At 40.8% G+C, this 15,942-nt stretch overlaps 2 protein-coding genes and 1 long non-coding RNA gene across 6 annotated transcripts in view; 1 reads left to right on the top strand and 2 right to left on the bottom strand.

Annotated features, from left to right (window-relative positions):
• NUDCD1 (NudC domain containing 1) overlaps nt 1–2,495 on the bottom strand; it is a 40,642-nt gene extending 38,147 nt beyond the window's left edge. The window contains exon 1 of one of the 3 annotated variants that reach the window (XM_068182873.1): nt 2,286–2,495. In XM_068182873.1, coding sequence (XP_068038974.1) covers nt 2,286–2,403 — 118 coding nt within the window. In that variant the 5' untranslated portion in view covers nt 2,404–2,495. Of the gene's footprint in view, nt 1–1,532; nt 1,688–2,285 lie in introns of those variants that run through there. The other 2 variants (XM_068182862.1, XM_068182882.1) reach the window with 2 other exon arrangements.
• Nucleotides 2,496–2,557: 62 nt separating this feature from the next.
• ENY2 (ENY2 transcription and export complex 2 subunit) lies at nt 2,558–7,106 on the top strand. Of its 2 annotated transcripts, none has more exons than XM_068182895.1 (5): nt 2,558–2,713; nt 3,098–3,191; nt 5,028–5,098; nt 5,896–5,970; nt 6,870–7,106. In XM_068182895.1, exons 2-5 carry the CDS (start codon nt 3,124–3,126, stop codon nt 6,944–6,946), a joined length of 291 nt encoding a protein of 96 aa, XP_068038996.1. In that variant the 5' UTR covers nt 2,558–2,713; nt 3,098–3,123; the 3' UTR covers nt 6,947–7,106. The 2 variants fall into 2 exon arrangements, with proteins under 2 accessions (XP_068038996.1, XP_068039006.1); XM_068182905.1 differs by lacking the exon at nt 2,558–2,713 and adding an exon at nt 2,775–2,926.
• Nucleotides 7,107–10,081: 2,975 nt separating this feature from the next.
• LOC137469778 (uncharacterized) lies at nt 10,082–11,554 on the bottom strand. The gene is made up of 2 exons (XR_010996672.1): nt 10,454–11,554; nt 10,082–10,277 (listed from the first exon to the last, which is right to left on the bottom strand). It is a non-coding gene; the product is annotated as an uncharacterized lncRNA (long non-coding RNA).
• Between the last annotated feature and the right edge of the window lie 4,388 nt (nt 11,555–15,942).

The raw sequence follows: 15,942 nt of genomic DNA, 5'->3' as shown, positions 1-15,942 counted from the left end.
CAAAACTACAAATCTCAGGTCATTTGAGACTAACACTCATTCAATCTTTTTCTGTAAAACAAAAAAATCAACCACCTTTTTATATTAATCTTCCAGATTCTACTACATTATTTTTGCAAACAGTTGTGAATAAAATCAGAAATAATTGTACTGACAGTGTCCTAAACATTTGACTTTTTCTTAGCTATTGCACTCAGTCCCACTTTAAGGAAATGAAATCAAATTCTTCATACAGTGACAAATATTTATTTAATAATCCAAAAACTACCAAGCTCTTCATCATGTTCTAGAGGCTTTGAATCTGCACACAAGTGTGCTGGAAAGCAGAAGTTCTTGGCCTTCCCACACAACGCTGGTTTCTTCTCCCATGTGGTAATTTGAAAAAGGCACAGCCTACACATCCACTACCATCCACAGTCTCTACAATTCAACCCATTACTCCTGCACAACACAAAAAAATCAAATTTTGGAAGGACACCCTAAATATAACATATGTATAGACCACTGGCACTGGGAAATACAAAAGTCAGGTACAGAACACCTCTCCACAGTCAGTAAACTGCCTTGAAGGACACGAAAGAAAACCAGCAAGGAGAAAGAGACAACTGTACAGCCGAACAGCAGGCTGCAATCAAAACATCTGCAACACAGATATAAGGCCTTATACATTTCCTGTTACTAATTCCAAAACACAAGAACAACAATAAAAGCTTTCCACTCTTTAGATGACCAGTATCTATATCTAGATAGATAGATAGATATGCACACAGAGAACAGAAATATGAGTCAGTGTTAGTGACTTTGTAGCACAGTTGAGTAAGTTAGACAGAAATGAGTCAGGTTCTTTGTGCTGTAGGAAGTGAGAAAAGAAAGGAACACAGTCACACATATCAATCCTCTATTACTCGAGTTTCTGTAACCATTACGTAAAATATCTGAACAGACAAGAATTGAGTAGATCCATCTCTCCATTAGCAACTCCATTGTTCATGTATTTCAATGAAGATCTTTAATCCTCACCTATTTAGAACAGGTGCACAACTGACTATCCAAGAACCACAAAGGCTGCTTGACCATAGGCAGAACAGCAAATAAAAGACAAACTCAGGGAGTGCACCAATGCTACACTGCTGCTATCTGACACAACTGCAGCACACTCATAGCACGCACCCACTCACCTGCATTTGGGTTGTTTTTGGAAAGGTGACAATTACAGCAGTCTTACAGTAAAAATGTTACTCTTGTTCAATTTTCCAGTCCTACCATAGATATACTCACAGTCTCATTCACTTAACCTTCAGTGCAAAATTTATCTAAAAACTTCCTTCCTACTGCTGACAACTCAGCATGGCAAATATACCTTTCTGATCTACTAAGAATACAATATGTTCTACACAAAACTAAAGTAGCATGTAATGGGTCACTCTGTAGACAGGTATATTGTTCAGTAAATATATAGAGACAGAGATTAGTCCACACAAATTGTGTTTACCGTTTCAGCTTTACAAAGAAAACCAAACTAATTTATCCGCCTTACAAAAAGACCTGAATTTCTCACAGCAGTAAATGTAAAGTGCTGAGATACTTCAGGGCATGGCTAAGACTGTAGGCACATATCCAACAGGACATTGTGCTAATGTACTCCTCAGTGAATTAGCCTGTTAATGGACCAGCATCTCAAACACTAATGATGCTTGGCAGAGAAAGCAGGGCATGGAATGCATGGCATGAAGATCCATCTCTGAACTCTGGGCACAGTAAGAAAGAAAAACAGCTAATTTGCTGAAGCTTGTGCAAGACGTTAATTTCATACGGAATTCTTTAAAACGCATGTGCTCCGTTCACACTCCGCTGTGAACTACCTCATCTGGCCTCACCTTGCCTGTACAAGCAAGAGCAGATTTAGGACACAGGTTTCCTTAGTCATTTAGGAACTAAGCACACCAGGAGCAGGCTAGGGCCGAGGTGTGACAAGTCAGAGACCTCGGTCCACCACGGAGCCACTTGGCGGGGAGGACGCCGGACGGCCCTGGCCAACTGCAGCAATTACAACGAGAAAAACGAGACGGAGCGCTCGGTCTCTGCAAGCCCCGCCGCTCGACAGGCGCAGGACTGCCGGTGCTGCGGGCCGGGCTGTCCCCAGTCCGGGGCAGCCTGCACCGAGGGCCGCTGCCCGGCCGCGGAGCACCGCGAGGGGACGAAGGGAAACGCGCCGGGATCCGTCCCCCCCGCGCTGCCCAAGGGACGCCCGGCGGGACCAGCCCCACGCCGCGCCCGCTCCTCACCCGCGTCCAGCCCCAGCTGGTAGCAGGCCAGCGGCTCCAGCGACAGCTTGTATCCCTCGAACTTGGGGTCCAGCAGCAGGCGCTTGGCCTGCAGAGAGCAGTGGGCGGCGCCCGCCATCCCGCGGCTCCGGGAAAACTTCGGGGAGCGCCGGCAACTCCGCGGGCCCTCGGGGAACGCGCGGCAGCGGCCGCGGAGCACCACGGGAAGAGGGTGCGCGGGCGCCCGGCCGCCGGAGTGCATGCTGGGAGCCGTAGTCGGGGCCAGGAGGTAGCCGTGCGCCCGGGGCGCGCCGGGAGCCGTAGTCGCCGAGCCCGGACTGCGTTTCCCGGCGGCACCCGCGCCCAGGAGCGGTGAGGTTGGCGGCGCGTGGCGCGTCCTGCGGGCGGCTCCGCCTCTGCTGCACGGACCGGCGGCGCTGCGGCGGGCGGTGAGCCGGGAGCCAGCCGGGAGCGAACCGGGAGCCAACCGGGCCGGGCCTTCCCCGCGCCGCTCCCTCGCTCCGGGGCGCCGCTGGGCGGGTCGAGCGCCGGGGGCGCCGGGCGGGAGAGCCGGGCTGCGGAGAGGCCGCGCCCGGAGAGGGTGGGCCGTGCCCGTGCAGGCGGCCCGGGGAAGCGCCGGTGCCCGGCGCTCGGGCAGCCGGGTGGGAGCCGTGCCGAGCTCACCCCTGAGCCGGTCACACACTGGTGCTCCGGTCATTAACCGCGGGGATGTGTCAGTGGACAGAACACTCATGTCATTCTGTTTTGGGCACTTTTTTTTTGTTGAGTGAATGATACCAGCATTTGTCGAAACTCTGCTTTGCTCTGTGTAGGTTTGTGGAAAACCTAGATTTCCAAAATGAATAAAGATGCGCAGATGAGAGCAACCATTAACCAAAAGCTAATAGAAACAGGAGAGCGAGAACGGTGAGTTGACTTCCTACTCCATGCCCGTGAGAGGCTTTAAATACATCAAGACTGCACTACACCTAGAAGTACAGTAAACTCCATAAAGTAAACTCAATTCTAAATTCTTTAAATACTTGCACATGAAAGTTCTGAGTGTCATAAAAACCATTTTAAAAAAACCTTTTGAACAGTTTTATTTTAGTTTTCCAGTTGAAAAGAGATAGTGGGGAAATAAAGAATGGGATAATTGGCTTATGAACTCTAAAGCTTTCTCTTACCCAGGTATTTTGTGTTGCAATGCCCTAGATTCATGTAAGAATCATCATTCCATTCAATTTGCTGCAGTTAAATCTTGTTATTTCCTGATAAGGAGAAGGAAACAAAACTTTCCTTTTTGCTTTTAAGTTTTTATTGTGTTTCTAGCTCTTCTCTTGTTAGGTAAAGCAATATATTGTAGAATACATAAAGCAGCGCTTGTGTAAGTCATTGCAGAGATCCCAATCAAGGCAAACAAGTAAATTGCATAAGTTTTTTAGCCTACTGTTGTCTCTTCAGTCTGTTTTTATTTACATATCACTAGAGTGCTTATGACATTTCCCTCCTCATTGTTTCACTGTGCTTGCAACACTATGCACCAAAAGCTCTATTTCCTTCATTTTTAAAGGCCTGTATGAGAAGTAATTTTTTCCTGGGTCATGGCATAGCCTTGTGCCTGGTGTAGCCTTTTGTAGGCTGACATGGTGTCTCTGCTCTACATCTTTCCTGGCTGTGAAGATCCCCTTGAAGATTGCACAGAGCTAGAGAAAAGCAAGCAATTTCTTGAAATGGTATTGAGAGCTATTTTATGCTAATTTAAGAATAGGAAGGGTTTTATCAGGACATCAAAAGTTGTCTTATAAACAGGCTATATCAGAGCTGTAGCATGATCAGAGGCAGAGTACTTGGATTTCTTGAACTGAGAAATATCCAGAGGCAGCCAATTTCACCTGTATTCTTACTCTGCTTTTTGTCATCAGTTCATCTCCCCTCTACACAATTCACTGAGTAAAAGGGATTAGACCTACACTGTTCAGCCTCTTGCTACAATCCTTTCATTCATAAAAACAGGGTTTTGCTAGAGTTATTTAGGATAGTACAAGATAAGCAGGCTTCCTAGCTAATGGAGAAAAGGGTAAAAGATATTAAAGTTATTTATCATATCTTACTTTAATTTTCCCTTCTGTTTTTTTAGTACTAATTTTCACTTTTTAGCTAACTTTCAATATTCAGTTTTGATATATGGAGTAGATGCTTCATTGTGGCAGATTGTTGTGTCTTTTCCCTTAATACCTGAATCCTTGTTGCTTAAGCTTACATAGCTAACCATGCTTAGGAAGATTAAGATACAGGATCCTTCATTTTCACCCAGAACGAGGTAATGTGTAACTGGGGAGACAAACCTGCAGTTGAGTAGTGCAGAACTCTTCCTGAAAGGTGAGGGAGGAGGTTTTACTTTTTAAAGACCTGGTATCAGGTGAAATACTCCAACTTTGAAAGTTTGCATACATCTACTACCAGAGTAGATTCAGTCAGGTTAAGTTATTCAAGGGCTTCTACCTTTTTCTCCCTGGCTGCAGCATCAGCATTGCCTGAAGCAGTTCTGTGAGTTAGCTCCAGAGGCACCAAATCCTCATCGTCCAACATGGTAATCTGAAATTGGAACTCATTTGGGTTTGGATTCACCTGCTGTTCAACCATTGCTGCTGCTGCTCTGAGAGCTCTTGGGTAGTAATTGTAGGCCTGACTTTCAAACTGGAGCATATTTAAGCTCCAGAAATATTTGCTGTTCTAACAAGTTTTTTATTGTTTTAACAGCCTTAAAGAGTTGCTGAGAGCCAAATTAATTGAATGTGGCTGGAAGGATCAGTTGAAGGCACATTGCAAAGGTAACAGTGGTCAATTTATTAATTTCCTTTGTAGTCAACTGAGACTCTGGCCAAATAGAAGTCCCAGATGAAGGCTTTACTGACAGTTTAAACAAGATCTGGGCAAGAAGAATGCATCCCTGGCAACTTGACGTTTATGTTTAAACATGCTACTGAATTGAGGTTACTTTTCAGCTTTGATTTCTGTATTTTTCAGTAATGTGCAAGGCACTATAAGTAAACAGTTGTTTTATACTGATGTGTATTAATGTTAGCCTTTATTTTGCTATAGATTTATTCCTTTCTCTCTGACATACTTTTTGACTTGGCTGAAATATGTACAGATATCTTGTTTAAACCACTTGGAAGAATAGTAAGGATTTACTATCTGTGCTCTTCCTTATTCTATGTTCCAAAGTGTTCTTCCAGTTCCACCTTTCTTACTACTGTGTAAATAATGTGTTTTAAGAGATAACTTGTGAGCCAACTTGTGAACTGCTCCAACACTCCAGTAACAGGCACATCTGGTAATGCTCAGATGAGATGAAACTATTTATTCATGTTTGTTTTTAAAATATGAGCTGATCGAGATGCATCAGCAATGACAAGTTCCCATCCTTAAACCTATGGCATGAGTGAGAGACTAAAATCCACTGTTCAGTGCAGTAGGTACTGAGCTAATAACCCATATTTAGGTCCCCTGCTACTTTGTATTCTCCCATGACTATGTAGGCAGGTTTTGTTTAATCACCAGCACAGGTTTTGTCATTTTATGAATGGATTAAAAGACTCAAAGTGTCGGTCTTGGTCTTCCCCAGATGTCATTAAAGAAAAAGGATTAGAGCATGTTACTGTTGATGATTTGGTGGCAGAAATCACTCCCAAAGGCAGAGGTAAGAAAATGCAAATGTGGATGGAGTAGTACAGCAATAAACATACCTACCTCTATTTCATTAGTATTTTGAAAGCAGCATCATGAGCTTGCCTGTGTTGGATTCAAGGAAAAATGTTAATAGCTTGATATTAATGACAAATAAAATGTTAATAGCTTAATATTAACTACCATGTAGTGTGACGTGAATTTATATTGTGAAGCAGCCTTTAGATTACTTGTCCAGATTATTTAGTCATGTCTATATTCATTTTTATAATTGACTTAATGGTCCTGAGTTGTGTATGCAACACAGATGTTTTAAAATTCCAAATCTTTTAAGATAGAAAATCAGAACTCACAGTTCTAGTGTAATGGGAATGGGAAGAGAAAAGAACATAGCATACAGGTACAAAAAATGAAATCACTTAAGGAAACTGCAGGCCTCTTCATATTGTTCCTCTCAGGCTTTCTAGCAGGATTTGATGTTAGTGGTAGAAACTTCATTAAGTTCTAAATAAAAATAGGCCTTCAAGACCCTTACTCAGAGACCAGATTTGAGATTTTTTTTTGTCTTAAATTTGTGAAGAAAAAAGTAGGATAATCACACTTGTTCTGGTGCTTATATCCTGTTTCCCGTTAAACAATCCTTTTCCTCAAACTTTCTGATTTTCTGGACTATAAGTAGGCAAAAAACCTGACTAGTAACAACATTGTTCTCAATAGATCCCAATTTTAGCCTATTTTATATGGGGGAAAATATAGATGGGGTATATGAAAATCAAGTAGTTTCAATTATTTTAGGTATTAACAGGATTGCAAGAACAATGAAAGAATAGAAATGGCTATTGTAAAAGTATGGTTTTAGCATACTTTTTATTTTGTCTTTTTTTACTTCTTGCTTTCTTATTTGTGTTTCAGCTTTGGTACCAGACAGTGTAAAGAAGGAACTCTTGCAAAGAATAAGAACCTTTCTTGCACAGCATGCCAGTCTTTAACTTTGACATTCATCTGGGATACAGCTTCCTGTATTACATCAGTCATGTCAGGATTGGAATGCAGTTTACATACTTAAGGATGAAAAATCATTAATTTTTCTTTGCACTGCATTGATTTCTTAAAGTTGGTGTTATTTTAATAAAAAATTTTGTGGACTCACGGTTCTAAGGTGGTTCTCTCTCTCAGTGGACTGTAATGTGGTATCACCTGTTCCAGTTTTTAATAATCTGTAACTTTATACAATTGTGGAACCTTGCAAAGGTTATCAGAAAAGAAGCACAGTTAACAAGTATGTTGCCCAGAAATGCAGAAAGTTGTAAAAAAAAAGTGTGGAAAATAGGATATGACATACTGCTGAGCATAGCCTTTGTGATTTTCCCAGAGTAAGCAGGAGAAAGTTAAGACTATGTAAAACTGTTGGTGAAATTCCTTTTGTACTTCTTTTCTAGAGAATGAGTTGTTTGAAGTCTCTGACATGGGTTGCAAGTATTTACTCAGCAATTCATAAGACGTTGAATTCTTTAAGAAAAAGGCAGCAGTATCATCCATCAGCAATTCTTTTCACATTTACTTTGAGTCGCTATTCTAATTCTGAACAACTGCTGTTTTCTAGCTTGCCCATATTACTGTTTTTTTTTTTCATGTGGATCTCTAGGGACTTTTGAAACTGAAGTATAGTTCAATAATTTGCCAATGTAAGTCTCCTAACATGATGCATTTTTAATTCTTGTATCTGGAACTGTAACATCAGCCAGGTCTATACATAACTGCAAAAATAAATTCGATGAATAGAGAGGATCAAGAAAGAGGCTTTGAAGTGAGAATATTTAATTTTTCCTGTCGTTTAGAATTGTCTATAAAGTGGAGTAGAAGCACAAGCATAAGCAAAAACTGAATGAGCAATCGGATACTGTTGTGACTCGGTGGCCATTGTGAAAAATTACTGACTCAACATAGCATTCATACTCCTAATTAGAAGAGTACTGTAAAAGCTGTCACTTAAAAAGCCGCTCCTGTGCCAGTGGGTTGTGCTGTTCCATCACTGCGGCGAGCTCCTGGCTGAGGAGCCGCTCGGGGGCACCCGCGCCCTTCGCAGGGGAGGGTGGTGGCAGCTCCCAGTCCCTCTCCAGCCCCTCCGCTGCCGCCCAGCCCCTTGGCCTGCGGGGAGAGAACTGCGGTGCTCTGGCACAGCACCGGGAGCGCTCCCCTCGCTGCGCTCAGCCCGCAGCGTCCCCTGCGCGGGGCTGGCCAGAGCGACAGCGGCAGTGCCAGCCTGAGAGGGCTCCAGTGCCGGCTCACACCGGGAAACAGGCCCGGGAGAAATCTGGCAACAGCCAGAGGTGAAGTTTGGCAGTAGACAGGAGTTGGTATAAACAGGGCAATAACAACATCAACGGGACAAGATGTAACTTGAACATCTTCTGTCTACTACGAGCAAGGTCCCGCTAAGACTGAAACAACACTGAAGCCAAGATCGTGGATCTGCTGCAGATGTTCCTGCTGTGCTATTTTAAATCTCCCTTCATGTCAGTTTAAGTGTATTTGCTGTATGTCATTGTCTCTACACTGTTAAATAATGGTGGAGGTCGGAAAGAAGACAATTTTTTCACTTAAAGATACATCTGTTTTTTTAAAATGTGTTTTTGCATTCAGTATGTATCATGGATTAACCCCTGCTGGCAACTCAGCCTCACACAGCTGCTCACTCACTCCCCCAACACCCAGTGGGATGAGGAAGAGAATCAGAAACGTTAAAGTTAGAGAACTCATGGGTTGAAATAAAGAGTTTAATAGGTAAGGTAAAAGCCATGCACACAAGCATAGCAAAACAAGGAATTCATTCACCACTTCCTATTGGCAGGCAGATATTCAGATACCTTCAGGAAAGCAGGGCTCCATCCCATTTAAGTTACTATGGAAGACAAACGTGAGCACTCCAGATATCCCCCCTTCTCCCTCCAGCTTTATGTGCTCATCCCCACTTGGGGTCAGCTGTCTTGGACGGGTCCTCTCCCCAATCCTTATGCATCCACAGTCCCCTCACTGGTGGGGTGAGGTCAGAAGGAGAAAAGGCCTTGATGGTGTGTAAGCACCGCTCAGCAATAATGAAAACAGCCCTATCTTAGCACTATTTTGATCACAAATTGAAAACAGCCCTGTAATAGCTACTATGAAGAATATTAACTCCATCCCAGCCAAACCAGCACAGTACGTTAATTCAATGTTTGTAACTTTTTATTTGCTGTATGTTCTATTTGAATTGCATATGTGTAAAATTATTATGAATTCTTCATTCCAGACTTAATATACCCAGTGCTAGTACTTGATGGAGTACATTATTTCTTCACACAATCTAGCAGAAAATATGCTACCTGAGCGTGTTTTACATATGTCAAAGCTGTAAATTACCATCAGTAGTTATACCCTTTTGTTCTTAGTGGTCTTTGCTAATGTTCTTCAATATTTTGCCTGTGACCTTAAAAGTCTTGCTTAATGAATGGCTGCAGCATGTCATGGGCACTCAACTTGCTCCAGAGCTACCAATTGATTTCCTTCACTGTGGTGAGAGAGGGCCAGATTTATGGTATTCATACACTGAACCGCGGAAGACTGGTCTCATCTGTAAATATTTGAAGTGCCACCTGGAACATGACAGCTGAAGTGCAGTTGCTGTAAGTGCAACATAGGTCCTCTGCAGTCAGCTCATACAAGGCACAGAATTAAGACTGAACACTGTAAGAATTTTCAGAAAATTGTGCTGACCAATCTGAAGCTAAAGGCTTGACAACAAGCTCTTTCACATGCCGTAAGTAAATAAAATAAGCTGTAAAGTTCTGCCCAGACTGGCTTAAAATGCAAGCATGTTCAGAGACCAAGAAGGAAGAGGAGAGTGACTGCATTCCAGAGATACACCAGTATCTCCTGTTTCAGGGTACCAATGGCTGCTCTTTGATGTGAGCAGCCCAAAGCCACTTGTTCCCCACCTGAGTTCTGTTAATCACACCAGTGCAGCCTCCATTAAGTAGCCAGGCAAAGAGCATGTTGGACAACATGTGCAGATCCAAATTAGACTGGATTGTCCTGGTCAGCGGTATCTCGATGGATCTTCTAAGAATGAAGTTCGATTTGTGGTGATATCAGCAATGAGAGATGGTTTCTTTGTGGCCTCCTATTTTTGTTTTAACTGCAGGTTTATTCTCAGATGCATAGGCTGGCTTGTTTTGCAAACTGTTCCCTGCACAGTCTCAGTTTCTACTTGTTTGAATATTGAAAACAGTAACATTTAGGATTCAGTCAGAGCATTGTCCTGCTGAGGTTTTTTTTCCCCCACTGAAAAATACAATGATTTTTGTTTCTAAAGGTTCCATGCCTCCAGCATATACAGGCAAATAGATGCATTAACTAATTTTTCTCCAAAATTTCCACATTTTCCATGTCAGGAAATGCACTTACAAACCCAGAACTAAACAGCCATGAAGTGAGAATTCAGGATTCATGTGAATTACCTCAACTGTGGGAATATATCTCTTTTGGCTGGCCAAGTGCATATACATTCCAGTATCTGGTTCAGCTTCATCTTTTTTGTAGACAAGTCTGCAAAAAATAAAACAGTTTGTAAACAGACATGGAAATAATGGGTTGGATAACAGCTAGAGTAAATTGATATAGCTCTGGATGTGCACTAATCCAAATTCTATGTGACAGCAAATTGAATATTTATCCTGCTGTCAATGAAAGTCCAATAGAAAAAAGTTAGCTCAGCCTATCCCTTAGTCAGGCCCTGAGGGGTCTGAAATGCACAATGAGCTGAAATTTTTTTGATCCTAATTTGTTTGATTCTAATTTGTTTGATAATTATTCTCCCATGAACACTTCTCTATATTGACATATTCCAGTCAAGAAATGCTACAAACCAGTAACATCACCAATAATTTCTGCTGGGATGTCAAACTTTTATTCACATCTTAGAGAGAATGATTTTGCTACCATAGGTTTTTCAATTTATTTTTTGGGGGTGGGGGGGTTACTCTTTCTCTTCTTTACTCCCCATTCCTTCTTTATTCTTGTTTACTGCCATAATATTTCAGTATGTCCCTTTATCACTTGGAGAACAAGTACATCTGAAGTCTGTTTAAATCCAGTAAGATTCCATCAGTGCTATTAAAAAATATTTGCTGCTTCTCATTTCTCTCTGGAGGGTCCTTTGAGGTGACAGCTCTGCACTATCTCGTCCATGCCAACATCTTATGGAATATATTTAATTGTAGCAATTGTGGCACCTTGAGAGTTTGGCTTTAACTTAGTGATTGAGTTTTCACTGGAGCAATGAAAAATATCGAGTGTTTCTACCTGCTGGGTCTCTTTGGCTTTATTTAAATTTCTAAGTATTTGCAATTGAAATCAGAGTTATGTTCTACATGGCCTGTTTTTCTCAACTATTCATTTTCCAAAAAAGAAACAGCTGTGGCTCCAGAGCCAAATGTGTAATGACTGGAGCTCAAAATGAGGAAAAACAAATTCTTTTCCTCATAAATAATTTATATTTCACCACCTTAGTGTAATAAATTGATTAATTGGTATTCTGCTTGGAATAACAAAAAGCCTAATCTCACTTTATATTTCATATTTACCATGATGTTTTCCATCTGAACAGTATTATTCTCAAAAATGTTTTTTATGTTGTTGGTTTTATGTTTTTATGTATATCACTAGTTTTTAACTAGTGATTTAGTAAGAGATCATAAAAAATGTCCCTCCAAGAAGTCCCTGCTAATTTCTGTTTGCTGGAGTCACTACAAAAGAGGTATCCGTTTTTTCAGTCACTAATCCTGAGGTAAGATGTAAATTTGCTGTTGATCAAATCTGTATTTGGCAGCCTGTGGGTGAACACTGACAAGGGCAGAGCAAGCTGGCCTCTTCTGCTGCCTGGCTCTCATCCACTGTCTGTGTACAAAGTCAGCACAGTGTTGGCTTTTGCATCTAGTGCTCAGGGCAAAAGGAACACAATTCCCGGGAGAGCAATGACACTGGAAATTGCAGGGGAAAATTCAGCATCTGCCTCCAAGGGTTCTTTGAATACATATGAGCAGAGATGAGCATAACACTGATCCTAGCTTTGTGTGCTGCATTGGTGAGTCTAATGTTCAATTTGCAATTTTGAAAGCAAGCAGGAAAAAATTGAGCACTGAAAGAGAAAAGGGAATTATCAAGAGGTAGCTCTGCTAGCTACGCTTGAAAAGCCTCCCAGTGTTATTCTATTGAAAAGAAAGCTGATACAAAATATAGTTGTGATGTGTGATAATCTTCTCAGAGAGAAAGAAGGAAACAAAGAAAACTTTAATAGAGAAAGTATTAAAGAGTAGATGAAAATAGAAGTCAAAATCCAGATTTAAAAGAACAATTGCTTAATCACTAGAACAAACAGTGAAGAAGTATGGTGGATCCTTCATTTTTCAATGCTTTCCTGATTGGAACATGCCTTTAAAGGAAGAACTGCTTTAGTTCAGAGTTAATCCAACTTTCTGGAAACACAGTACTCACCTATTTATGCTCCCTGGAGCTGGCAGCAGTTGCTCACTTTCTTCCAGAAGAGAAAGGAAAGCCTAAATAAACACTTACCACAAAGAGAAATGCTGCTTTAGTTGAACACAAGCATAAGTGTGTATGTACTCAAACAAGGTGTAGCTGGGTGGAATGCATTGTCCTTGGAAGCTAAAACAGAAGAGAAAGTAAAAGTTAAGCATTACAAAATCTTTTTTTTCTAACCTGAATTGAAAAATGCTGTCTCTAGCTAATCTTTTAACATTTTCAGGCACATTTCATTCTGAGGTAAGTTTCTGCCCAAACCCTGGATCAATTTACTAATATTTGAGTTGTTCAGCTTACATTTCAAAATATCTGTTGATTCATATTTTGCAGGAGGAGTTTCATGAAATAGTGAATAACCAGAAGAGGGCTGTTCTTCCTTTGTTGAATAAAGACCAAAAGGAGTGTGATCTAAGCCTGGTTTCAGCCTACTGACTGCTGTAATGATAAATATAACTTAAAATGCTTACTCACTATCAGGAAGTGAACAGGAAAATTTGATAATCACAGAATCACAGAATAAGCTGAGTTGGAAGGGATCCACAAGGATAATCAAGTCAAAATCCTAGCCCTGCACAGGACCATCCCCAAGAATCACACCATGTGTCTGAGAGCATGCTCCACATGCTTCTTGAACTCCATCCGTGGTGCTGTGACCACTTCCCTGGGGATCCTTTTCCAGTGCCCAACCACCCTCTGGGTAAAGAACCTTTTCCTGATATCCAGCCTAAACTTCCCCTGGCACAGCTTCAGGCCATTCCCTCGGGTCCTGTCACTGGTCACCACAGAGAAGAGATGAGTGTCTGCCCCTCCTCTTCTCCTCATATGAGGAAGTTGCATAATGAAAGAAAAAAGGTATTTATTTTACTTCCTTATATCCCTTCTTTGATTGCTCTCTCTTTAAGACTGTAGGTACATGAGGTTACACAGTTATATTCAAAATGAGCTGTTGGTTTTTTCCCACATCAAAACTAGGATCTAGTTTCCCAGTCCAAATTTTACGGAGACAGTAATGTTTGTCTGAAGCTGGCATTGTTTTTAGACAAATTTTGGGAACTCAACACTTCCAACATCACTTGGTCTTGGCACACTGGTGTTCAGATAATAATGCCAGTTGAAGTTTTTGGGCTATTACGTAGGTCTTTTTTGTGGAACTGATTCGTTTTAAAATGGGAAAAGCGAGGACTCATTATTGATATTTTTCTATTAAGTTATTTTCCAAACTTCAGAGTATTCCTGCTTGAAATTAGACCATTTGATCTGGCAAAGGGCATGAATTACAGGAACTTGCATTTTCTAAATTTGTAGAAATTCCTCTAACAAATGCTGCAATACGAAGAAACAAAGAACAGCTTCATTATTCTCTCCCCTCAAATACCAACCAACCAACCAACCAACCAACAACCAAAAACAGCTTTTGGAAGAAAATCCTTTGCTTTCCTAAATGCTCTTTCCAATAAAATTTCATGATGTTTTGTTTCTATGCTATGCCCTCTCTCTCCTGTTTTCTTGCAAATAATACATTTGCAGGCATGCACACACAAACACATCCATGTAAATAAATATTTTTATAAAGCAACAAGCTAAATACTCAAGTATTTAGAGGATTTGAATTCAAATGCTAACATGGTGCTTAGGATCCAGTTTCTGAAAACTTCAACTTAATGCATTTTTTTTTCCTTCTAAGAACAAAAGGCAGACTGTGTGTGTAAGTCAAGAAAGATTACTTAATGGCTGCATATGGCAGGATGGAAGGAAGATTTTCTGTTCAGTAATGGACAGAAAATAGCTATATTAAAAAAGAGGTCCCATTATCCTCTTCTGAATTTTTAGTTGAGAAATATGAGTAATATAGCAGGGACAAAGAAAACTGGATTTTGGTACCACTCCTACCATCTATGCTGCATATTAACTCATCATATTAAATACAGAAACATTTTAGCAGAAGGAGCTGATGCTGTCAGCAGAGAGGAGAACCCAAGATAATCTCTTCAGGAAATTACTCAGCACTAGGCTAAAAATCACACATTCCATATCACCTGAGTTCTTATAACACTGAAAAAAACAGCCTCTTTCAACCTGGGGTGGGTATCCCTCTAGGGTGACTGGGGATTCGGCCTTGCAAAAGGTCCTGTCACCTGGCCAGGCTCCAGTGGGAAGGTCAGTGCCTCAGAGAGAGATGCTTAAAGGAGAGAGAGCCCCTGAAACATTCTCAGTGGTGCAATGAAACTGCCCAGTCCAGCAGAAGACCAGACCTACAGAGTTGTTTGAGCTCAAGGAGACCTAGACAGTCACTGTGCTCTTTGGCATCTTTTGGCCACTGCTTCCAAAAAAGCTGCTTGGAATGTGCTCCATTTCAAAGTTACAAATATTATTTTTATACATTATGTGCTTGGTAAAAGTCAGTTTGTTGAATTTTCTTGTAAAGGCCTCTTACCAAGATCACTAGTCTGGAATTTTCCTCTACAAGGTATATTAAGTCTGAGTAGGAATAAAGGAAGGAATTTAAGATATGCCAGCAGAGGCAGAGGAGTACAGTTTCAGCCAGGAAGACCTTTAGAGAAGAAAAGGGGCTTTTGTGACTACTTGGCTACTTACTTGGGTCATATTTTCACACAGGCTAGGATACACATTTGTCTAAACTTAGGCAAATTATGTGGACAATACTTAGATATTACCCAAAATATGTGCTCAGGAATACTACAAGGAATGGAAAATGTATGGAACAATGGAACTGCCTCTTCTCATCTGGAATCTCAAGACATTCTAATGATTAAATATGTAGCAGCAGTGTATAAAACTACTTCTGAAATTTATAGTAAAAATCTGTAATTTTTTCTGTGGTTAGAACTATGAAAACTCTACTTTTACCATAATCAAACATTTATTGAATATTACATTTATTCCATAAATGTAGAACTTGAATTACTACAAAATGCATCACAAGTGTAATTGAGGAAAGGTACTTTTAGTTAAAAAACTATTTGTAGCTTTAATAAACCACTTGAGAGAAAAAAACCAAATGAAGCAAATATCCCATAGGAGGGAAAATACATATAGAAAAAGAGACTGTATCACTTTTACAGATAGATAGAATGAGTTTATTAAGCAGACATGACTATATCAGGATAATGGAGCTATCAAACTTTGAAGTGATGGAAATTGCCATAGATGTAAAAGAAGTGACATTAACACACTTGCAAATTGTCAAGTGATGTGATTTAACATGTTTAAGTCTTAGTATCTGTAAAAGATATTAAAAAGATATAGTTCTCTAACAAACTTGATTAGTTTACTGTAGCAGTACTGCATTCAATATGGCAATGAAATACCCAAGAGTATAGGAGATCTCTTTAGGAAAATTAACTGAGCCAAAGGAATCCAAGTTTAAAACTTTAGAGCTGGAGGT

This window comes from Anomalospiza imberbis, chromosome 1 (assembly GCF_031753505.1).
Source record: "Anomalospiza imberbis isolate Cuckoo-Finch-1a 21T00152 chromosome 1, ASM3175350v1, whole genome shotgun sequence".
Lineage (NCBI taxonomy): Eukaryota > Metazoa > Chordata > Aves > Passeriformes > Viduidae > Anomalospiza > Anomalospiza imberbis.
This window is presented reverse-complemented; position numbering and strand designations above follow the sequence as displayed.